At 37.4% G+C, this 26,393-nt stretch overlaps 1 protein-coding gene across 1 annotated transcript; it reads left to right on the plus strand.

Annotated features, from left to right (window-relative positions):
- Nucleotides 1-25,228, plus strand: STEAP4 (STEAP4 metalloreductase). Its single transcript, XM_077136155.1, has 5 exons — nt 1-143; nt 16,601-17,058; nt 17,657-18,184; nt 19,664-19,828; nt 20,992-25,228. The coding sequence occupies exons 2-5, from the start codon at nt 16,603-16,605 to the stop codon at nt 21,253-21,255; spliced, it is 1,413 nt and encodes a 470-aa protein (XP_076992270.1). The 5' UTR covers nt 1-143; nt 16,601-16,602; the 3' UTR covers nt 21,256-25,228.
- The last annotated feature ends 1,165 nt before the right edge of the window (nt 25,229-26,393 follow it).

Below are 26,393 nucleotides of genomic sequence, written 5' to 3' on the forward strand. Positions count from 1 at the left end.
GCTCTCCCTCCCCTCTCTTGCTTCTTATACTGGCGAGTGCTGCGAAGCGCGGCACTGAGCTGAAGGTGACCCGGCGCTTCCCATTCCAGTCCCGCCGGCGACGCGAACCAGCTGCAGCTGCTTCGGAAGCTCCTGTCCCGCAGGTTGGTCACCGTGCTGTCTCTTGCCCTGCCTTCTAGCTTGCGCCACACAACGCCCCTCCTCCCCATCTACTCTACCTCAGTCCACCTGGAGCCCCTGCTGCCAGGACCTCACTCCCCAGTGTCCTGGGCAAGGTGCTCTCAAACTCCCCACCTCTCTCCCGCATCCCTCTCCGGGAAAGCGCTCCCCCTCCACCACTCCCCAAGGGTGTCCAGCGATCAATTTCGCAATTCTGCAAGCTTCTGGCTTCCTGGAGTTTTATTGCTTATCACTCCATCCAGACCCAAAATAAGAAAACCTAGCGGTGTGGTTTCCTGTCTGTCTTACTTCTGGGCAAGAACAAACTTGCAGAGCCCACCAAGAGAGCCTGGAAGAAGGTGGCTTGGGCAATCTCCACTGCCACACATCTGAGGCCGCATCTTGGCCAAAAGCTGAAAACTCATCCTGACACCTGCAATCACTTCTGTCCTTGATCATGATTTAAATTTCCTTCTTCAGGTTAGCGATTGCTATTCCAGAGAAATATTATTGGGAATAGAATTTGTTGTAAAGAATAAATAAAGTCTTAGATCCCTATCAGTCCCAAGACAGGTGGCTGATAGCTTTTTCTCTAGATGGTAATTCAGGAACTTTCTTTAGAAGCAGAGGCAAATTAGTTGAAATATGAGGGGACGGCCATGGAAGGAGGACAGAATTCTATTCCTGGTTCTAACTAGAAGCTCATCATCTCGGCCTCCTTACCCACACATGCAAAATAAAGGCTATTGGATTAGATGGTCTGCAAAGTCCAATTCCAATAAGGTGAAAGGTCATGAGTAAAGATACCTGTGGGTTTGAAATGTATTGAAGATCTCGTTAATGCTGTAAGTAGAGCCGAGAAATCACTTTTTCTATAATAATGCAAGTTTCATTTTTATAGGGAAACTACCCAGCTGTGGAGGGAGAGTCCCTTCCCTCAGGAGAATTTTAGAGTTCTATTACATTTATCATTCAGAGAATACTCTCGGCTTTCAAAACCATACTTCAGCCTTGCTATGTGAGAATGTCCTATTCTCTATAAATGGCAGTCATATAAATGTCACTCACATGAAAGAACATTTTTTTCTGATACAGTAGATGTAATTTTATAAAATGGCACATTTATTTGAAGCAGTAACTTTTTTGAGATATGGCCTTTTGCAAGGCCCCGAGTCTTTCAAAATGCAGTGATTTAGCAACTTATGGAATTCTACCTGCATGTATTCTACCTGCATGACAAACACTGCCAAACCAGAAACAGGATGCAGCTCCCCCTATTTATTGGGCTTCAAGGTTTTAAAGTAAATGGTACATGCCTATAGAGAAAATGGAACATAGCACTTTCTCCATTTTTCAACATTTATGGTTCTGCGGAAACTTACGCAGCAAATGGAGATTCAGAAACCAACTTGTACAAGGCTGGTCCTCTAATCTGAGAATGATTTTCCAGAACTGTGCCTTGCTTAAACCTTCTAACAGTTGTTTAGAAAGAACCAAATAAATTTTTACATCTATTAATAAAGTGGAAGCCCTGGGTCTTGCACCTTGTAAATAATTTCAAAACAAAATGGGTTCATTGTTCATAGAAATGTAAAGTTAAAGGAGCCCCCAAGTGGTCACTCTTTGCATTACTCTTAAGAACTACCCCGAAGTCATCCTACCCCAAGGATATAAATTCTCCTTTTAAGGGCCTCCTGAGTAGCTGATTCTGCAGTCATCCTTAGAGACACATTCCTGTGTTTCATGACCCTTACCTTACCATCCAGTTCTTTTTGTAACTCATTTAGATCTTTTATCACCTGCTATTTAAAAATCATTTTCTTTTAAAATCTTAAGACTGATAAGCTGTGGCACCAAAAAAATTGTGTGTGTGTGTGTGTGTGTGTGTGTCTGCTTGTGGACCCTTCAAAACTTTGAAAATTTGAAGACTTGCTGGACACTTGTAGTTCACTTCCTCTGGGTTGGCCTCCTCCAAAAAGATTGGGTATTAAGTGTCTAGATTTACATCTGCCCATAATTTTGACTATAAGAATCTAGAATAGGCTGTGAATTATGAAGTTCATTGAGTGGGTTTCATTTTTGAAGTTGTAGGTAAGCCAGGTAATAATAAAATATGATTTACAAAGACAAGTCCTCTGAAGTTACTTGTTTGACTTTGTTCTTTATACAGCCAAAGTGAAAGGTTTATTATGAAGACTTCCTGAGCAGTTTCATACACTATGTTAAACCAACTCAGATATTTTGAATGGCTTTTAGATTCAAAAAAGTCATGATTTGAATTAACATTTGTTCTTTTATTGAAAAGAAATCAGTCCTGGTAAGAAATGAAGTTAACAAAATTACTAAAGGATAATTAATACTTAAAACAAAGCATAATAACATATTTGACATATATATATATATATGTAAACAACTTGTTCTTCCGCAGTCATTAAGGAAATGAGAGCAAAGAATGTTTTCACTGTTTGAAGATCATCTTTCAGAAATGTATCACTGTAACTATATGTACTATTTTAACAAAAGAAGTGTTTCCACTGTAATTAACTGTGCAGGGCAATGACATCCTAATCTAAGTTCATCTCTGCAATGTTCTAGAACAGTTTATTTAGCCATGTGTGGAGAGATCTTCCTGTATATGCCAACAGTCACATATTTATGGGGAGTTATTTTGGTAGAAATATGTTTCTATTAAATGTAGACTCCATGATCAATCCTAAAGTTAGGATGAAGGAGGGCTCACTTTTCATCTTAAAAGAAAGGAAAATGTATGCAAAATATAATCTTGAAAGCTAAGGACTGTAATTCTGAATTAAAAGAAGGCCAAGAGGCAACTTAATATAACTACACAGCACAACCTCACAGAGGACTAGTGATAGAACACAGAACAGAGAGTCTCCTTGGTCTCTGGACCAAAACTTACAGAAAAAAATTATATCAAGAAGGGTTACGACTAGACCTAAGGAAAACATTTTGACCTTTAAAACTCGAATTAAAATTTACAAACAGAGTATACAGAAAGATTGGGATCAGCACCTCCTAAAATCATTATAAAAGATAGAAAGAGAGGGAGAAAAAGGAAGGAGGGAGGGAGGGAAGAGAAGGTAAGGAAGGGGATAGGAGGGGATTGAAGAGGAGGGAAAAGGAAGAGAAGAGAAGGGAGTAATGCATGAAGAGGAAGGAGTGGGCAGAGGGAGAGTTTGAATTTTGAAGTGTTTATGGTTTTAGGTATCCCAGAAGAAAGAGACTGGCCAGCGTCCCTTTGGGTAGCTAGGTGATTCCATGCACCAGTGTTATGCCGCCACCATTGCCAGTATTGCTTCTAGTGGACATTATAAGGAAAGGTTTGCTCAACAGACTGTGAGGCACAGAGCCGGCGCCTCCAAACACGTCTTCAGGGGTGATGCCACCTGCACTGGGACACACGTGAACAGGAGGACGGAGCTTAATGGTCAGCACTAACTGCACACCTTTCACTTACACCTGACCATGTGAAAACAATTTTCAGTGCATGAGAAATGGCAGCTGAGGCGATTCTGCACAGAGTTTGGTAAACTTCTTGAGCCCCTTTCCAGAGCAGTTCTGGTGCGATCCTCTGGGTGCCATCCACTCTACACATTCCACCGCCATGACCTTGCACGGTGCCTCAAAACAGTCAGATTGTGGGTCTGCATCTTCCCCAAGACCAGGCTCCTTGAGGACAGGGACAATCTAATTTATCACTTTATCCCTCTTGCCTAGGGCAGTGCTTGGCACAGAGAAACCATTCAATAAACCTCTGTTGGAAATATAAAATCTTAACAATCCATTATGAATAACTCATTTTTATTTTTTGGAAGACGATGACATTATGGGCTAATGGGTAATGAGTATGGGTGGCCCCTGCACTGTATTAGTTAACAGGGTCAATGTGTACTCGTAAAATTCAACCGCCTGCCATTTGGGGAAAAGCATGAGATCACTGCACAGTGCATACAAAATATATAATTGAAATTATTATCGCTATAAGAAATTAGAATTAAATCGCAGGAGCCTTGGTGTTTCTTCTCATTAACCTTAATTTTAGTAATCTTATTATGCTGCTATACTGGGTAGGTTTAATAATAATTTTGTAACTATAATACTTTGGATACTAATTCATTTTAAAGGGTGACATAATGTGATTAAGGCATTTGTCTAAGGTCATGAAGATTGGAATATTGAACTTTTAAAGGTTCTAATTAGTGTTAACTTAAGTCATTTTGGTCCTTCTTTAGTATCTGAAAGCATGGCATAAGATATGAAGCTTATCAAACAATTCAAAAGAATAAAATTATGTCAAATCATTCTTACATGCAAAAAATTATTATGCTTCTAGTTATTTTTTTCTCCAGCACCCAAGTAATAAACTGCTTCTTCATTCTATTCAATTGTCCCGGCTTAGGTGGCATGCAAAAATGGAAAGAGGATGAGAGAGAGCAATTAACTGACTTAAAAAAAGGGTTCATTGCAGTTAATAATGAAAGTGAGAAGATACCTTGAAGAAACTGGAGCGCCCCCTTTAGCAGGATAGGAGGTTAGGGTCAGATCCGCAGCAAAACTATGGAATCCCCAGGCTGATTTGGCAGTTAGCAATATTTAGATAATTATTGATGGCTTTTTTTGTGAGGATAAATAATTAGACATAGGGAATTTTATTTAAATCAAGTTCATTCAAAATTGAAATCATCAACTCACTTCCTATATATCTTTAAAAAGGCAAAACCCAGGAATGGACACTAAACATTAAGTTAATTTTTGCTGCTCATCTAACTAAGCAAATGTGCACGCAGCGTGTACAAGCCAGACACCCCCACGTCAGTGAGATATTGTTGTGTTGCTGGTCAGGTGAGCAGCTGGCCGTGGTCCTGATTCTGAATCGTAGGTGAACACAGATTGGTAATAAGTTGTTCAGGATTTAGAATGTAAACACAGGTCAAGGGAAAATGACCCGGATATGACTGAATCCCTGACATTGTGTCATGAGCCCAGATTTTAGTCAAATGAACAAACCAGACTTGACAACAGATAATGAACCTACATGATGAACTACTTAGTCATGAAACAATCTTAATTTATCTTGACAGATATAGCTGAGATCCACATGTGGCACCTACACTAATAAAAATTTTCATTATACTAGAATTTCAGCAATGAATGTAAATTACAAATAGATCATTATCTCCTGAAGTACAAAAATAGATACTAGAGCTCGGCATTGCTCCTCTTAATTCCTTGGGTAGAAATGAAATGTTACTAACAGAATCACTTTGGTCGTATCACACATAGTAGCCAGTTGTAGTTATTAGCAATTCATGCAGAAGTATGTGTGTCCACGGAATATTAATGGAACGGTTCTTTTGACTTGATCAAACTGTATATATTAATATTAATTTTTTTATTTTGTGATATTCTGTTGGCCAGCATAAAAACTAATCATCTGTAAATTAGATTGCTGTGAGATGCATAACATTTTCTCACAGAGCTATTGAAATAACTGATTTTCAGCAACCAATCTGCAGTAGTTTCTTTATTCAGTTACAGAGCTTCAAAATATAGACTTCGGTTGATCTATGGCCATTAGTACCTATGACAACTTCTGTGGTTACTAGAACTTATTTTGGAAATCACAAAGTGATGATTTATCATGCTCCAATTTTTACTTATACTGATGTGATACTAAAGAGAGTGGACAGGAAATTTGTAGGAGATACACACATCTCAGAATTTAGATGTGGGGTCTGATAAATGATTTGGGGCAAGCTTTTAATCTCTTTAACTCAAATTCCTCTTGTCTTCAAAAAGAGGTATATTTTCTTTACAAATATGAATTTGGTATAATTAGAATTAAAATATCCCATTGAATTGTATTTTAATTTCAGGAGGCTTATCTTTATTCTGATGGGTATTCAGTTAGGAATGGATGCTAATAGACAGGCTTGAAGTTTCTTTTCCAGTCAATCCTGCCCCTCTGGCCACACTGTTCTCCTTTTCTCTTCTTAGTCTTCAATAAGGTAAAAAAGTCTTCAATAAGGTAAAAGTACCCAATAATCTTCCATTTCATTTGACCCAGCTGTGAAATCATTTTTTTTTCCGGCTATAAAATTATTTTAAAGTGTTAATAATAGTTTCTTTACTAATCTGGTTGCATTAGGCCATTTTTAATTGAGATGTGTTTTTTTAAAGGAATGGTCCTTTGCTACCTTAGTTAATACACTCGTACTTGCTCTTCTCTCTGCCTGGAAAGCTCTTCACATGGAAGCTTTCACATGAAAGCTCTTCTGCCTGGAAGCTCTGCACAGGAGACCTGTGTCTCATGCCTCAACCTGATTTAGGGTTGCTAGATAAAACACAGAATGACTGTTCACTTGAATTTCAAATATTACATAGGACATACTTATACTAAAAACATATTCATTATTTATCTGAAATTCAAATTTTACTGGGCCTCCTGTGTTTTTATTTGCCAAATCTGGCAACCCTAGCTAGACTGACATCCAGAGAGACTTCTGCTGACCACTTTTCTAAAGTAGACAGCTCCTCTCCACTCCCAGCATTTTCTGTTCCGTCACCTTGCTCTTTATTCTTCAGAGAACCTACCACCATCTGAAATCACCTTATTTGTTATTTAAGTGTCCAGTGTCAAATCTTTTGACAACAAAGTACAGAAACGCACAGAACACACACACACACACACACATTATTTTTGTAGAACAAAAATTTAGAGATCTGGATCAGCACTTTCCAAGGAGTTAACATCCTTAAACTCTATGAAAGATCTGTATGCCTCACCTGTTTATCCTCAGAATATAGAACAGTGTCTGGCAATAATGAAATATTTAGTAAAAGAATGTATATACTAATATATATATTACATTATATAATATATTACATTATGTTATATATAATAATGCAATATAATATATAATGTGTCATTATATATTAATGCATATATAAAATTATTATATAATATAATGTGTTGTATAGTACTATATTATATATTATATAAAATGTATATATTAATGTATATATCAAAAGAATTAGAAAATTATACATAAATATTTCCAATAAGAAATTACCCTTGCAAGCAGAGCTATTTATGACTACAAGGTTTATAAGAAATAGATTTTTATTTTTTCAAATTATATGTTTATATATACAAACATATAATAAAGATTGACTTGTCCAAAAGTTAAAGAATTAAAACTAATATAAAAGCCCATTGATAAAGGTACTGTTAAGTATTTTATAAATTGTAATCAGTGTTTCTTTTTTTAAGCCTGTGTCTTCTGATTTTGCTACAGTAATATGCACCTGTCAGGAAAAGAATATGTGCTTAAATATGAACATTTGCTTTTCCTAATGGGCCTCGATCTCACTAAATACGGAAATAGCTCCGTGAATTCATTGAATGGGTTTATTTGTTATTGTAAGTTTTTTTAAAAAAAATGAAAGTATATATTTTTGCCCACCAATCATCAGTGGGATATATTAAAACAAATGCTCTGAATCACAAGAAATCTAACACAGTTGCGCAAATCCCTCATTCCCCTTTGCCTTGTGATAAAAGGAAACATTTGATTGATGGGTTTCAGCGCATTACAAATGTATTGTCAAATCATCTGGGCTTTCAGGCTGGAATTCAGAAAGAATAATAAAACAGAAGGAAGGATTTTTTTTAAATCCCTGTTTACAACTATAAAATTAAAATGAAAAATCCCATCACATCTTACAGAGTTTAAAGGTATTACTTGTATTGTAATTCCCTAGAAAGTGCCGAGCCAGATAACTGGGGTGGTGTGCTACAACACCAGTGGGTGTGTCTGTGTTTCCAGAAGGGCTTGAGTCTGAGGAATTCAGATGCTCATGCGAGTGACCATTCAGAACTCGAATCTGAATCCTCAGATGGAGAGAAAGGCAGAAAGTCTTTAATTATGGTTTCATTCACATGGTAAACTGGATATGGTGCTGCACCAGGTGGGGTTGTTGTCGAGGCATACCATGGTCGATTTGGGTGTTGATTTAATCCGACTGTGACTCTGTGGCTCATGAAAGCCAAGTCTTCAAGTCTTCCTTGAGATAATTACTGAGCAAAGCTTATCCTGCAGCCTGATGCTGCATTCCCTCGTGGACCTGCACACTCAAACACACTCATTTCACCTCTGATTTATGTAGAAAGAGGGATTCTAGCCTCTCAGCTTCAACTAAATATTAATTTGGGGGAGAAAATTGTAAAACAGGTGAAATGTTTCTGCGACTCCGTGCAACCTCTTCATCAACCTGTTATCATTTGTCCTTCTCCTCCCCACCATCCTCCTCCAGAAGGACACTCTTCTCATTTTCCATTTCCCATGGTTCTCAAGCCCGAGCACTCATTAGGATCGCCTTGAGAGTTTGTTTTGTTTTGGTTGGGTTTGGTATTTTAAACACAAACATCGGCACTCTATCTCAGACCAATTGATTCAGGACCTCAGAGGTGGTACCTGGCATTCGGCAGCTCCCCAGCTGATTCTATTGCATGACCAGGGAGAAGAAGCACTGTAGCAGGCCTCTGACTGAAAGCTGGCATAGCAATTGTTAAAAGGTTTAAGACAAGGGTTCTCAGACTTGGCTGTACATTAGAATAAGCTGGGGGTGGGAGCTTATTTTTAAAAGCCTTTGGGGAGGCTCTACCCCCAGCAATTGATTCAGACTCTCCAGGAGTGATGATGGCACCTGTTCATCAGTATTTTTTTGAAAGTCCTCCACATGATTCTAAAGTGCACCAGGGTTGAGAACCACTGGTTTGCAGTATAACTCATTGCACACGTATTTGCACTGTTGTAAGCCTTAATGATTCTATGAAGTTGCTTCTAATAATTGAAGGAAAGAGAATGAATGACAAGAAGACATCTGTTTGTACCACTGCCTTTCCCCTCTCCTTCCATATTCCTTCAAACCAAACCCCATAGATAGATCCTTCTTTACCTACTTATGATCTTGAAATGGATCCCAGCACATTACTTTCTATTATCAAAATTGTATGTTGTGATAATAATAGTTTTGTCTTTAGAGTTCTTTTTATAATGGTTACCTACAGAGTCTTTTTCATAATCAATGTTTTTTGAATTTTTTTTGTTGTTTTTTTGCATGGGCAGGCAGCAGGAATTGAACTCGGGTTTCCAGCATGACAGGCAAGAACTCTGCCACTGAGCCACCATCACACCACCCCCCATTTTTTGAATTTTTAATTTGTATGACTATTTTAAATTATGTAAGCTAAGAAAGGAATAATATTTCTAATAATGCATACAACAAAGGTTGAATCTTTACATAAGGGATTTTGATCTTAACTTCTATTTTCTGTGGTGTTCTCAGAAGAGAAAATAATAAGATTAATTCATGGAAATTAATATTTGCTTCCAGGATTATCTATACCAGGGAGATGGAAAGATTTTATTTCCTTTTTCTTCTACAAATGGAATTACAAACATAGAATTTATATATTTTCCCCATTTTTCCATGAAATCTTTGAGGGAAACAAAAGCCCATTCCCCAATGCAAGACAAAAAAGTTCCCACCTTTTAGAAGGATATAGTTAGGTTGCCAAGCCTCGTACTTCTCACTATGAGGAAAGGGGAGCAGGGTCAATTCCGGTGCATGCAGAGACAGAAGAGCCATTTAGCCTCAGGCTGCTGATACACAAAGAAATTCAAAATTTGATTTTGACTTACACTCCAAATGAGGTCTATGCATACAGTCACAGATCTATGTACTCCAGATTGAAAAAAGACCCTCATACAACTTTAGCTTATGTCCATTTATCAGATATCACACACTGCAATTATGCCTTAGTATGAATTTACATTTTAATACAGCCCATAATCATCTCTGAAACAAAATAACTAGGTTCTATTGTATTTTTGGACTATACCAAAAAAATAATTTTATTAAGTATAAGCATTTTAAATATTCAAAGTTTGTAGCTATGGACAAAATTTTTCTAAAATTATATAGAAAAGCAAAGGAAGTAAAATGATTAGAAGAATTTTGAAAAAAGAATAACGTGGGAGAATTCCTTCTACCCAATTTTAAGATCTTATTGTATAGTTACAGTCATCAAGATTGTGTGGTATTGGCAAAAGGTAGATACATAGATCAGTGGAATAGAATAGAGAACCCGGAAATAGACCACACATGTTCAGATGACTGATTTTTGACAAAGGTACAAAAACAATTCACTGAAAGACAGATAGTTTTTCAACAAATGATGGGGGAGGAATTGGATATTCATAGACAAAAAAAAAGGAAAGAACCTGGGCTTAAATCTCAAACCTTATTTAAAAATTACTTCAAAGCAGAATCATTGATTTAAATGTAAAATATAAAACCATAAACCATTTACAATATAATATAGGAGATAATATTAAGGGTCTTGGGCTTGGTAAAGTGTTCTTAGACATGACATCAAAAGCAGAACTCATAAAAGAAAAGAATCAGTAATTGAACGTCAAAATTAAAAACTTTTGCCCTGTGAAAACTCTGATGGGATAAAAAAGAAAGCAAGCTACAGACTTATCCAACAAAGGAGTCATATCTAGAATATATAAGGAATTATCAAAACTCAACATTAATAAATAAATCCAATTAGAACATGGGTGGGAGATATGACGAGACCTTTCACTAAAGATGACATATGAATGGCAAATAAGTACATTAAAAGATGTTCAACATATTAGATATTAGGAAAATGCAAATTTAAACCACAACAGTGACAACACCAAATGCTGGTGATGCTGTGGAGAAACTAGATCACTTATAAATTGCTGTGGGAATGTAAAATGATAACAACCACTGCAGGAAAACAGTTTCGTAAAAAACTGAAACATACACTTAGCATTTAACTCAGCAGTCCCACTCCTGGGCATTTATTTTAGAGGTGTGAAAACTGGTGTACACACAAAAACCAGTATAAGAATGTTCATATCAGCTTTATTTGTAAAAGCCAAAAACTGGAAATCTCTGAAATATCTTGCAGTAATGAATGGTTAAACCAACAGCAGTATATCTATACTTTGGAATACTGATTGGCAATAAAAAGGAACAAACTATTGATATAAGCACCTTGGATCTCAAGGGTATTGTGCTGAGTGAAACAAAGCCAATCTCAAAAGGTCACATATATGTATACATATGTAATAAAAGTCTATGTTTTATGTAATGTTCTATGTAATAAAAAATTCTCAAAATGTTCTAGGTAATAACATAGAAAACATGTTTCTATGTAATAAAACAGTCTTGAAATGACAAAATTATAGAGATGGAGAAAAATTTAGTGGTGGCCAGGGATAAGGGATGGTGGGAGAGAATGGAGTGAGAATGGCTATAAAGGAGAAGTATGAGAGAGACTCATGATGATGGGATAGTTCTGTATCCTGATTGCATTGATGGTTACACGCATCCACACATGATAAAATGACAGAAATACACATACACATTGTACCAATATCAGTTTCCTGGTCTTGATAATGTGCTGTGTAGTTATATAACACGTAACCACTAGGAGAAAGTGTATGAAAAATACACAGGGACCTCTCCATGCTATCTTTACAACTTCCTACGAATCTGTAATTATTTCAAATGAAAAGTTGTTTTTTTTAAAGCATTGGTTTAAGTATAAGCATTTGAAACCTACAATATTTGTAACCCTGTTTTGACAGGGTTTTTAATATGCTGGAATCCTTAAAAGCAGGAAATGCCTGAGTCACTCTGACCTCTGGGAGGGGAAACAAGTAAAACCCACAAGCCAGGCTGAATCTAACAAGTCTCATGAGATGCTTAGTTAGAAAAAAAATCCTTTCTTACACCTTAGTGTCCCAAGACCTGGTACGGGATTTGCAGAGAGACTTTTCTTAACCCAGTCCTGTTCTCCAGCTTATGTCTCACCCTACATGTACAAACACACACACGCATACACACACACACACAAGCTGCTCAGTGATAGCTGCTCCCATGGCTTCCCAGTCACCTTCAGCCCCTCTGGCATTGGCATCTTGGTTACAGACCCCTAATTGCTATAAATACACTGGTAGTAGTATTTTACTTATCTTGGCTCTATTTTCAAGAAACCTCTCTGGGCGATGCTTCTGTAGGAGGCAAAACTGGTACTGCAGATTTTCCAAAGCAAGAGATATTCCTGTTATGTCTCCTGTTACATAACTGAGGTTAGTGGAGAACTGAAGGGAGAAGAGACCACTATGACATGTTTTAGCTATTTTAACCCAAGTTTCTACTCCCTTAATAACCACTCTTCCTGTTTACCACTTTTCTTATTATTTTCTTTACTCCTTCCATCCTATATCCGAGAAGAGTATAGTAGGACTAGACAACCACAAAATTTAGTCTTTGAACAAGGACCCATATACTTCCACGAATCTATGTTTACACATATGAGCTCCTTTGAATTACAAAGACGTCTGAAATGGGTGTAGCATCCTTCTATATATATACTTCCTCTAAAATGCACCCTCAGCTTGATATCCCTTGTGGTTAAGAGGACGCTTCATTCATTCCAATTTATAAACTATTATTAGGATATTTTTCCAAGAGTTCAAAAATGAATTCTCCCAGAAGATCACTAGAATTTACTTTTCTACCTGTTATTTCCTCATCCTAGTTTAGATAACACTACATCAGACACACTTTCTTTTTCCATAAAGCATAAATAAATATTGCATTATCCTGGGTTTTTTCGCAAGGGGAGCCTGTGATAAAGGCTTGAGTGCAAATAGTTCATTAGAGAAGTGAGTCCAAGGAGCAGGAGTGAGGGTCAGGAACACAGGAAACCAACACCAGGGCATATGGCCAAGTTGGTCACTGTTACAGACGGCAGATGCACTGTTCCACTGGGGTTTTCTCAGGAGCCTTGTGAAATATGTCAGAGCTGCATGCCTGAGGATGAAAAGGGAAATACCCATATGGCCCTGTCCCCATTGGCGTATGGAAGCCTCATGGGTTGTACACGCCTGAGTGCTAAGGAGGCAATGGTCTTAGAGAAGCCCTAGAACAAGGATCAAGGGATACAAAATGAGGAGCCCCAAGTGAACTTTTACTAAGCTGTGGATGCTGAGCAGAGCTCATTACTGCCCAGGGATGGGAGATGGGACCAGCAGGATTTAAAATGTAGATCAGGATATGGCCAACACAGTTTTCAACCTTAGGGTTTCTGTAACTTGCATAAAGAGTGACCAGCTGCCCAAAGAATATGGGCAGTTAATCTTTCTTGATAGTTAATCTTTCTATTAACTCAGCCAGTGATATAGTATTTTCTTACAGTTTTTGGTATCTTCAATCTGCTCAGTGATGGTTCTGAAGGTTTAAGAGTAAAAATAAATTTTAATCACTGGGGCAATAGCCCAAGTATGCCAACATTGAGTTTTCAAGCTGTGCTTTAAGAGGGAAATATTAAAGTAAAATGTGAGGGCAGGCCACAGTGGCTCAGCAGGCAAGAATGTTCGCCTGCCATGCCAGAGGACCTGGGTTCGATTCCCGGTGCCTGCCCATGTAAAAAATAAAAATAAATAAATAAAATAAAATGTGAGAGAATTACAAATTATAGAAATTCACAGTTGAGATGGTTTCATACTTCCGTTTTGATAGATTCCTATGCCCTAAAGCCATTTCATATAGAGTTTTATTTATAAGAAAAAAAAGGGGCAATGGGAGCTTCTTAAGTATCATTGCACCCTATTTCAGTAATTTTTATATATTTACAATAATCACAGTTATATCTAAGCAATTGATCCTTAATTCATAGAATTAATATAAAGCTAAAATTAATTTGATAATTGAGTATATTCACTAGATAATTGATTAAATGATTAATAGATTACTAGATAAATAATAATAGCCATTGTTTATTAATTACATACTATGTCTCAGGAACTGATTTGAAATACATTAATACATCTAACCCCCACAATATCTCTGAAATAGGTACTGCCAATCTCTCATTTTTAAGATGATGAACTAAGACACAAAGAGTTTAGAGTAACTTGCCCAAGGTCACATTGATACTGAGAGACAGAGCAAAATAGTGCTGTGTAGTCAATGTCTTCATTAAAAAAAAAGAAAGCTCATGGCAGGTTAGAAGAAATGAATGTAATATCCAAATAGTCAAAATAGAACCCAGAATCACTCTGTTTACAATGGTTAATACGATCCAAATGAGAATATAACAATAGAGAAATCATCCATCTCTTTTAAGACACTGGCAATGTAAATGAATCTATATTTTGCTTGTGAATATTCATCACCGTATGAGAGGGAGAAAAGTATATATATCACGATAAAGAATGGAGAAAAAGTGAGAGGTTAGACTATAAGACTTTCTTTCAACCCAGTCACAAACCAGTTCTACGCAGTAGAACAAAATCAAGGCATCCATCAGCAGTTTGAGGTTTTGAGTTTTAACAACTAGTTGTTAACTGACAAACAATTAACGAGTGTAATATAAATAGCTCAACTAGTTTGCATTTGCAGATGCTACTGAGAATTTTTCATCTGAAGGACCTGTGGACTGATAGGCATCACCTGTGAGTGGGGTGCTTCCCACACGTAGGTGAGCTCTTCTCTGACTCCTTCCAGCATATCACTCACCAGCCAGTTTACAAAATGATTCCGTTGTTGTGCTTTGGTGTTTCTGTAGAAGCACAGGAAAGTCCCGTATATTTTGGCTCTTTCCCCCCTTGACCTCCGACTACCTAGAGACCTGGAATGTCTACTTGCCATCGAGGTTCACCCTTCAGAGAAGCTCAGCTAAGAATATAGGTGATTTCACAGGCCTCAATGAAAAGGGCACGTTTCTGGAACCCCAGGGGAAAGGGGCCAGCTTCTTATCCTCCACAGTATGTATGAAATCCATGGTGCAAGAGTTGGAGAATGATTATGTCTGATTTGAAAATTCCACATCAAATTCAGAGAGTTCTACTTTAAATCTATTTGGGTAAAAGACTTAAGAACCTCAAAACATACTCCCCATTTCCCTCCTTACCCCCTTGTCCTTCCCCATTAGTTACTCTTGAATCATTCAGCTTCCTCTTCCTACCTCACACTGTAACTGTCACAAGGAATAAACACTGCTACTGTCAACTCCTACATCCTGTCTTCCAGTATTTGTTCAAGCAATACCTATTGAGTGCCTAGGAGCCACTGTAGGCAGTACTCTTCTTATCACTAGGGATACATCACTGAACAAAAGAAACAAACAAACAAAAAAGATTAACTGAAGTTTAAAGTAAAGGTTGGGAAGGGAAGAATTTTGAGAAAAATTCAATACTGAAAGAAGAAATAAGATTCTTCAAAAGTATAGATAATAACTTTGATTAGTGTATTAGATCATACAAACTCTGAGAAGTTTGGTTTGTTTGTTTTTAATTTAAATTTCACAAACTCTTAAAAAGTAATAGTACATCCAGAAACCTACAAACTTCAGATGGTTTCCTGAGCCAGATAAGTCCTGAAACGCAGAGGGCCCAGCCTCTCCAGAACATCAACTAATTCCCATATTATCAACAGCCTTTTCCAACATGAAAAATTTAGAATGAGCATGATCCAAAATCATACGGAATGGGAGAATGATCAAAGGAAAAGGCGGAGTTATAACAGAGAAGATAGGATTTGACAAATGAGTATGACTGCTGATTCATTACATTGATATTTCTATTAGTCTCCAGTGTTTTAGAGCAGTTAGAAGGAAAAACCTAAAAAGTAGACCCATAACCCATACTAAACTCTGAAACCTGTTCTATAATTAACTGTTGTGGTGTGTTTTGAAATTTATTGCCTTGTTTGTATATATGTTATTTTTCACAATAAAGAATTACAAAATAAAAAATAGTCACAATGCTTATCAACAATTATCTCAGTTTAGTTTTAACTTGCATTTCTTTCCTTTTGAGTGCAACTGAGATTTTTTTTTTTTTTTTTTTTTTTTTTTTTTTAAAGGAAAGACAGAGAGAAGGAAGGAAGGATAGAAGGAAGAAAGGGAAACATTTTTAAACCTTTTCTTGTTTTATTGTATTCTGTTTCTCCGTTTTTGTTACATGGGCTGGGGCCGGGAATCGAACCGAGGTCCTCCGGCATAGCAGGCAAGCACTTTGCCCGCTGAGCCACCGCGGCCCACCCTGCAACTGAGATTTTTACTATGTTTAAAAGTCTTTTGTATCTCTTTAGGATGAATTGTCAACTCCTATCCTTTGCCCAATTTTCTAATAGGCAATTAGGGTTTTTTGTTTGTTTGTTTGTTTTTGCATGGGCAGGCACCGGGAATGGAACCCCGGTCTCCGGCAGGGCAGGTGAGAACTCTTCCACTGAGCCACTGTGGCCCACCCAATTAGGGTTTTTTTTTTAATTCCTGTTTTATTATATATTTGTGTTTTTGTTTCAGTTATGGAGAAAACTTATACAGATACACTTCCTTTTACTATGCATTCTTTGGAAAAGCAAGAGACTATATGTATTTTTGGAACTGGAGACTTTGGAAGATCACTGGGATTTAAAATGCTCCAATGTGGTTATACTGTTGTTTTCGGAAGTCGAAACCCCCAGAAGTCCAGTCGGCTTCCCAATGGTGCAGAGGTCTTGAGCCATTCCGAAGCAGCCCAGAAGTCTGATATCATAATCATAGCAATCCAAAGGGAGCATTACGATTTTCTCACAGAACTAACTGAGGTTCTCAAAGGCAAAATATTGGTCGATGTCAGCAACAACCTCAAAATCAATCAATATCCAGAATCTAATGCAGAGTACCTTGCTCAGCTGATGCCAGGAAACCATGTGGTGAAAGCATTTAATACCGTTTCAGCCTGGGCTCTCCAGTCGGGGGCACTGGATGCAAGTCGACAGGTAAGATTAATCAATCTTCAAAAAGTTAGTCTTTTAATGTACACTTACCTCAAAGATTCCAAAATACAATTCCAAAATAAAATACCTACCAAACATTTCATTCTAATCATATGTGTCCTTGTGTTTGACCAAGTAGGGAAGTCAATTGTGAGACATTTCAGCATCCGCACCTTCAGCTTTTGGTTAGATGGAACCCAATAGGGTTAGTCTGTGGAGGTCTCCTGTCAGCAATACAAACTAACAGAGCTAAATTGTTGGTGGAAATCCTTTTCCTCTCCATTACCTTGTATGAGCCTGATTTCATTTATGCATTGATACTAGAAGCAATCCATAAGTTATGTGGCACCTACAAATACAGAAGAGAGACCAAACTACTCACATTATGGATTAGGGTGATGTGCCTAAAACTGCCCTCAACCTAAAAGCCAGGTCCTTAGCTATCCAGCACACATGCAAGTCTGAAATATCATCTGGTTAAATATGTTAATTCTATGTCCTTCTTTGTAAAGCAATTCATTGTTCTGCACAGTGCTTACATAAACTTCCAAAATAATTAAGTAAAGAATAAATACAGAATCAATTAATTCCTTTCACCCAGGTATTTGTCTGTGGAAATGACAGCAAAGCTAAGCGAAGAGTGATGGATATTGTTCGCACTCTTGGACTTACTCCGTTGGATAAAGGATCCCTTATGGCAGCCAGAGAAATTGAAAACTACCCACTGCAACTCTTTCCCATGTGGAGATTCCCACTCTATCTGTCTGCTGCATTGTGTATCTTCTTCTTTTTCTACTGTGTTATAAGAGATGTAATCTACCCTTATGTTTATGAGAAGAAGGATGAAACATTCCGCATGGCTATTTCTATTCCAAATCGCATCTGTCCAATAACAGCCCTTGTCCTGCTTGCCTTAGTTTACCTCCCTGGAGTTATTGCTGCCATTCTGCAGCTTTATCGAGGTACAAAATACCGCCGGTTCCCAGACTGGCTTGACCACTGGATGCTTTGCAGAAAGCAGCTTGGCTTGGTAGCACTGGGCTTTGCCTTCGTTCACGTCCTCTACACACTGGTGATTCCTATCCGCTATTACGTGCGATGGAGGTTAAAAAACACAACCATTACCCAGGTAAATTTCTACTCATTTTTACTCTCCTTTTAATTAAATCAAAGCGGAAAGTTGCTATATCATGTTCTACTTCCCAACTGTAGAAAATCAGTATTTGATGCGCTATTATTTTTTTTGTACGCGCTATGATAAGGTCACATTTCATTATTTTTCCATGTTTGTATCCCATTATTGCAGCACCATTTGTTGAATTTTTGTTTGTTTGTTTGTTTATTTTGGTTGTTATTTTGGTGGGTAAGGTGCATGGACTGGGAATTGAGCCCCAGTCTCCCATATGGCAGATAAGAATTCTACCACTGAACTACCCTTGCACCCTCCAGCATTATTTTTTAAAGTAGCTAGAATTAGAAGCCTCGTGTCTGTTTTTTTAGTGAATTTAATTCAGAGTTCTCATAGCTATTGAGAATAAAAGTTGAATTCCCATGTTCATGAGGGCCCAGAACTGTATTCCCAGAGCTGGCTGGGGTACTGACAAACAGATACATCTGGGAGCTCAAGATACCTACTTGAATTACTCTGGATCGCAGTCAGTAAACGTGAACCAGTGTGCTCTCAAGCTTTTATTTTTAGTCATGCTACTTTCTTTTGGTTGTTGCAGCCAATCGTGTTGTAAGTAAAGGATTGCCCAAACCTGTGCCACAGGAATGTAAACAAATTCACGAAACGGTCCTTATAAATCCAACTCTTGCCTTGCAAATGCACTTTGATGTTTGATTTGTGGGAAGTTCTCCTCGCTAACTAGAAAACTGAGCAGGTTGGGAAAATGTCAAAGATTATCTTCTACACAGTAAAAGAAATTCAGAGGGAATCAGTTTAGGGATTCTTATAGTTATCCCAGAGAAAGTTCTGTAAGTCAGTGCTAATTCAGAAATGTCTGACTTTGATCCTTCTCAAACATTGGCAAATAAACTCATTGATGATGTTTCTATGGGTTTCTCTATATTATTTTCCTAATAATACATGGGAGATTCTTGAGAAACAGTTAAATAGTTACACTGCAAAAGCCTAATTCCTCTCAACCTCTGGTGTCAAATAGCTGATGCTATATTACAACATACTATACATATGAGAACCCAAATTTTTGTGTCTGAAGAATCAGCCTAAAGCAAAAAAATTGAATACCGATGTAATCATTTGACCACATCAAGTTTTGCTAAGGAACCAAAAAGTCGTATGTAAGGAAAATTTAAGTAAATGTTTACTTTGTTTTAGCATTTATAGGTCAAGTTAAAACTCCCAGCACCACTTTTGGAGTTAAATATTATAATAAAGTCCCAGCAGAACCAATTTTTCTACAAAAGGCATAATTATTATATGTATTTTTCTCTTCAATTATCTTTAAATTATTAGTAAGATATACTCCACAATTTACTGTGAACAAATAAACCACTCAGAGGTATTTTTCAGTCCCCTTACAAGTGTGAGCAATTTGTAAAAATGTAATTATTTAAAATTGCTTATGATTTTTTTTTTCCTTAGGTGACAACTAATAAAGATGATCCATTTAGTACTACTTTGGCCTGGCGAAGTGATTCATATGTGGCTCTTGGAATCCTTGGATTTTTTCTGTTTGTACTCTTAGGAATCACTTCTTTGCCGTCAGTTAGCAACACCGTCAACTGGAGAGAGTTCCGATTTGTCCAGGTAAGGACTTCCAAGATCTATTCTGTTACAAATTGCAAAATGAGTATGGCTTCACAAATGTGCTCGTTTTTCTCTTCTGTGATGCCTAATTATTCATTTCGTTCCATCACTTCCCTAAGCAACCTCATCGGAATGGCAACTGAAGCAAGTGCAAATTACAAAATGCTAAGCTCAGGTACAAAAAAAGAGGCAGTTCTGTAATGTTTTGACTTGTTAGCTGGGCATCCCTTGCCAAGATTCATAACTGCTTTCAGAGCCACAGCTCAAATTCTAGAGTGAAAACACACCAAAATTGATTATGCTTTGGGTGGAGATGTACTTGGTGAGAGGTGAAGATAAACCCAATGACAAAATTTCTACTTCTGAAAATCACCTCTAACAGTATGGACATATCCATATGCAAAGGCATGTGTTAAAGTGTAAAACCTTTGAAGCAAAATATGATAGACTGTCATCACCCAAACTTAATGTCTATAAGACAGAGAAATATCTTTCTATGTATCAACCACCCAGACACCTCACTGAAGGCTGTTACTAACTACTCTTATAGACCAATGGTTCTCAAAGTGTGACCCCAGGAACTTTCTACATGGGGTGGGGGGGACAATTGCAGTCAACATTTTCTCATGTTAACACCTTTATTCAAGGCCTTAAGACAGAAACAAACATTGCACTTTAGAATTTAGGCAAAAAAAAAAAACGAAAATACCCTAATTGCTTTTTATTACTATAGAAATTAGCTGGCATCTGCTTTTAGTCAGTAAGGGTATTTCGTGAGGATGTATAGTGTCTTATTCATCTCTGACCTTCACAAAAAAGAGACCAGTAAAAGAAGTTTACTGCTGGGGAAGGGAGGCAATGTATATTATGAATTCTAACTCAAAAGAGTTTATTCCTGCGAAACTCTCCCATCCAGCCAGGTGAAGATGAAACCAGCATTTCTCTTGTGAGGAACATCTTTTTTTCTTTCTTTTTTCAAATGAAATATTTATCATCCTGAAGGAGAGTTGACACTTCCTTCAGTAATTATCAGAATGCCCTAAATATTATAGATCTTGAATGTGTGTGGTTGTTGATTAAAAGGAAAAAAAAAAACTCTTACGAGCTTAGTATCTCACTTTAAAGGTAGTGAAAAAAAACATATTTTTGTTTCTTGTTTGTAGTCCAAACTGGGTTACTTGACCCTGATCTTGTGCACAGCACACACCCTGGTGTATGGAGGGAAGAGATTCCTCAGCCCTTCAATTCTCAGATGGTGCCTTCCTTCGGCCTACGTGTTGGCGCTCATCATTCCTTGCACCGTGCTGGTGCTCAAGTTTGCCCTCATCATGCCATGTGTAGACAAGGCCCTCACCCGGATCCGCCAGGGTTGGGAAAGAAATGCAAAAATTTCAAAATCCACATTAAATGAAAAAACAGATATTTAAAGCAGACTTCTAAACTATAGCATTAACTGGTAAGAGAAGAATAATGATACAGTCAGGAAGGCTCTTTTCTCCCTTCCTGACCTTAAATCTGTGGAGTTAAGAGAAGGAAACTTTTCCTAGCTTTGAAAGATCAGCAGATTGGAAGATAACACAAGATTTAATCTGAGGTTACTGATAAATCAGCGCGGGTCCCCTGCCTCAACTTTTCCCACGACTGGGCTGAGCCTGAGATTAGCTTTGTCATTTCACATTAAGAAGTTGCTTTGTTGTGGGCAACTTGCATGACCTAATGTCCTGCAAAACCCAGAAGCATATGCAACTTCCTCCTCTGGCTTAAGTAATGGAGTGGAGTGAAAGAGAAAACAGTAAGATGGTACCACCGACAAAAGTTTTATTACATATGATTGAAGAAGGCCAAATGCAGTAGAAAGAATGAGATTTTTTTGTTGTTTTTTTTAAAGTCAAGGCAATCATAAATATTGTCATGATGAATTCTGTAGTTAAATGTACTCCTTAATTCTTAACTAATACAAATGAGTGTTCTGGGGAAATATTTTATAATAGAAATATCACAATTCATTGGAAGTAAGCATGTCTTGGATATATGCAAATCTCTACAATTGACATAAGATCCTTCTTCTACAAGGAATAGATATAGGAAAAATTGATTAAAAATGGAGGGATGGCCACATGGATTTTCTCAGTGGGCAACAAGCATGGCAGAGTTAATAAGAGCTCTTGTACAAAAAATTTCAAATAAACCAGAATTTTAGACAGCACACTAAGTAAATATTGCAAAGCAAAGTTGAACTATGCTATGTTTGATATTAGGCTTTTTGCCTTGGCATGTTTTATAAATTGTATGTTCCAAATAATGTTTGTCATGGTCAGGTTCATGTGTCACCTTGGCTAGGTGATGGTGCCCAGTTGTCTGGTCAGGCAAACACTAGCTTGTCTGTTGCTGTGAGAACATTTCATGGACTTAAATCATGATCAGTTGGCTGTATTTGCAATCAACTAAGGAGAGTGTCTTCTGCAATGAGTGAAGCTTAATCTAATCACCAGAAGGCTTTTAAGGAGGATTCAGAAGAGACAATCACTCTTCTTCCCAGCTTCAGCCAGCCAGCCTCTCCTGAGAATTTGTTGAGGACCTTCATTGGAGCTGCCTTCCCTACAGACCTTGGATTCTTACATCCCCACGGTTACATGAGACACTTTCAGAAATTTTGGACTAACAGATATCTCCTGCTGATTCTGTTTCTCTAGAGAACCCTAGCTAATACATTGTTCAATACAACCATCTATGGAAAGATATTATAGTTCATTATAATTTTAAGCAGTGAAGTGGGATAAATAGTCTGAAATTTTAAGTCTGACCAACATGTAGACCAAAGAAAAAGATGGAAAACTCAGGGGCAGAGAGGTGTGAGCAGCAGTTGGAATAGGAAACTTGGTTCCTTCTCTGATCCTTCCTGGAATGCAAAATGGTTCTTTGTTTTCAAAACTGATGGCCATTTCCAAGATGACTTTCAACAAGATTACCTTTCTAGCTCAAACAGGGAGCTAAAAGAAACCTTACGCCTAATCTTTCCACATACCAAAATAACCAAAAGTCACTGAGTTAACCTTTTTTAATGCACTCCACAAAGATATTTATTTTCCTCTTTTGTTACCACTTTTATTATTACACTGACATTATACAAAATCATTAAAATACATTAAAAATCACCTATAGTTCAGATTCTTTTCCAATCAAGCTTTTTGGAAAGTTTTTTTTTCCATGTCTATTCAATTTTGCATTCTTCCGTGTTCATTTATTAGAGACTTTGCTCTCTTAATTCCACAGTATTTACATGTATTTAATGGTTGCATAATATTTCATCTCATGAACATTTAACCACTTCCTTAATTAGACTTGGAGAGTGTATCCATTTTAATGAAAACAACACTTCAGAGATTATCGTTGTGCTTATAATGTTTTCCATATTTTCAATCATTACCTCAGAATTGCCAAGAAGTGGGATTATAAAATTAAATAACTTTCAATAAAATTTGGTAAATGTTGCAGATTTATTTTTAAAGTGGCCTTATCAATATCATCAGCATTGGATGAGACTGTTGGTTTCAACACACCTTTATAGATTTTGTTATTTCAATGTAAAGTCATTTATAAATGGCTGAGAAGATACACAGAAATTATGTGCCATTAATTTATCCTTGCTCTCACCCAAGTAAGCATACAAAAAAAGCCAGAAGACTTTTAAGAGAGCCATCATTTATGGTGCTGACCCCTGCATGTATCCGTGGGAAGCAGAAAACATCAACCCACTCCATCTCATGAAAAACAACCACATGTTCTGCTCTTTTGCCTGAGTGTCAGTTGCTTGATTAAAAATTAAGTCTTATCCAGACTGGTCTGGAAAAAGTCTTTAGGATTCACCAGGCTCCTTTCCCATGAAAGAGTAATATGTTTTCACTGGGTCATAGCTCAAACTAAAAATAGAAAATGCCAAACCTAAGTAAACAGCTTTCCTAGAGTAAACGGGACTACACAATTATAGCCTAGTAAAAATGCTCTACCTGAGTGCGTGACAAAAACTGACCATTGTCAGGCCATACCATCGACCCCAACTGAGCAGAGAAAGCCAATTTCCTTCATTCCCTTCTCAACAACCTGTCCTCCTCTCAAAACCATCAAACCAATTTAACTACTTTAATACAGCTAACACCTTCGATTTCTTTAACGAGGATTCATTTTAACAGGTCCAAACTCTTTTATGTTAAAAAAAAAAAAAAAAGAATGAATTTCCTTACTGCTGGTATATTTCCTGTATTTTAGGGAAAAAAATCTTATCAAACTCATAGATCTTTTATTTTTTGTATGTCTCCTTATGTTAACACATGATTGCTTTTGTAAATAGTGCTCATTAAACTTTATTTAAAAAAATATTTTCTAGTTCTGCTTAATCCTGATTTTGACTCATCAGGCTTCTAAAGACAGTGAATGAAAGGTTTTTAAATCACAGTAGCTCCAGTATCTGGGACTAAAAATATCTCCCTTCAGGCATCAGGGAAAGGAGAGCAGTAAATAGGTTTAAAAATGCATTAACAGATTTGCAGCTTCATGCAATAGATGCTTGAGCTCAGCTGGGTGGTACATTCTCTGTATGCTTCAGAATCTCTCTCAGAGAGGGAAAGCATCAGACAGCTAAATAGAGAGGACTGTACTATCCCATGCAGAATTTTGTGAGAGTTAGACAAAGGCTCTCTTTCCTCTAGGAAGACGCCATGCGGTCAGGGCTAATGGCTTAGCAAGTGGACTTGGGGTTGGATTTCAGCCTTTGAGACCAGATACTAAATAACCCACACAACTGGACAGCAACAACCCTGATGGGTGTTATTATGCTTTGAAATAAAATCTGATAAACTAAAAGAGGCTGGTAACCTGGAGTAAGATGGAAGCAAATGGAAAAGCTCCTACTCAAAAGCTACTTCCATTAGAAATTCATTATAAAGGTCTACATTCACTTATTGCTCAGGGATCACAAAAGAGCCATGATAATGCTACATATGTACAACGAATCTCACCTCTGGGAGCTCAGAAGCTCTGAAACTCCTCCCTAATTCAAGGTGAAATGACCATCAAGGTGTCCCACACAGAGCTCACCATTCTCAACGCTGCTACCACCACAACATCCCCACCACCACTTAGTCAATGCACACTCACTCTCACACACTCGCTCACACACTCAATAGAAATCCAAAAACATCTTTACATGGTCCTATTCCAGCTTTTTAGAGTGAATTGAAATTACAATATAACCTCCCAGTCTTCTAAAGATTTGTTCAGAAGAATTTAGGAAAGGAGAATAAGGTACTCTGCTATGAATTACCTTTCATCAAGCTCAAAGCAAAACCCTGAGCGCTCAGATAAGGGAAAGTAAGAGAAGGGTCAAATTCAGGAGGGGAAGGATCAAGGGTGAAAGGCAAAGGAATGGGGCGGGGGGGGGGGGTTAGAGAAAAGGGGAGCGTACAAGAGTAGGACACACCTGCCCTAGCCAAACCAGTACAGAAGCACCCAGTACCATCCCCCGTTTGCTTCAAGAGAATTTTTAGTTAAGTTTATTATATGCTATTATGAGCCAAGGACCATACTAAAAACTTGACATACATTATCTTACTTAATTCTTAAAACAATTATTTTAAGTACTCTTATTATCCCCATTTGACAGATGAAGAATCTGAGGCTAAAACATTAAGTGCCTCGCCTGAGTTCCTACACCTCTTAATAGTCAGAACTGGAATTTGAGCGAAGGCAGTCTGAATCCAAGGCTGTTCTCCTTCAACACCATATAACGGAGGGCACCCATGTGTCCTCCAAACTATCCCTCTGCATCTAAATAAAATTAGACCACATGAACCACTGGTAACTCTTTTTTGTTTGTTTGTTTGCTTTGAGTTATTTTGAAAATGCAAGTTTCATTAGCATTTTAAATATTCTAGATTTCCCCATCCTCAATACTCTACCTTTGCTTATTAATATATCCTATAGGGTTATAATAACCTCGCATCCATGATTTCAGCATTGAGTTAACCCGATGGCAACTGCCATTTTAATCTTCCCACTCCAGTCTGGCCACAAGATTTTATAAACTCCAAAGGGAGCTTTGTTCACATGGAGGAAGGAACAATCCCGACTGCACTCAAAGGTGCAGTCAGGAGACTACAACTCTTCTCCAGCAGCTGAAAGACAAATGTTTACTTTCTCTCTGTTTACTTTATCACTCCGTGTACTGAGTGAACTTATTTGTTCTTGAAATCAAGTGACTCACCCAGGAAATCTCACAACACTTTTCCATTTAGTATTTTTTAACCTGAGTTGAAGAATCTCAGGTTAAAAAATAATAATAATGATGATCGTTCAATCCCATTACTTGTAACCGCCTTCCCAGTTTTGTAATTATGGAGGGCAGCTGGACAGACTTCACAGAACATCAAAACTGTCAGAATGTGATCTAGAATTAAGTTTTCTCCTACAATTTTTTCTTTTATTTTTTCCTCCTCTGATTTATTTAAGTCAACAAATTTTTGAAGGAGCACCACCAGTTTGTCAGTTTCATTTTATTAGTCCTTTCTTC

The sequence above is a fragment of the Tamandua tetradactyla genome, chromosome 1 (assembly GCF_023851605.1).
Source record: "Tamandua tetradactyla isolate mTamTet1 chromosome 1, mTamTet1.pri, whole genome shotgun sequence".
Lineage (NCBI taxonomy): Eukaryota > Metazoa > Chordata > Mammalia > Pilosa > Myrmecophagidae > Tamandua > Tamandua tetradactyla.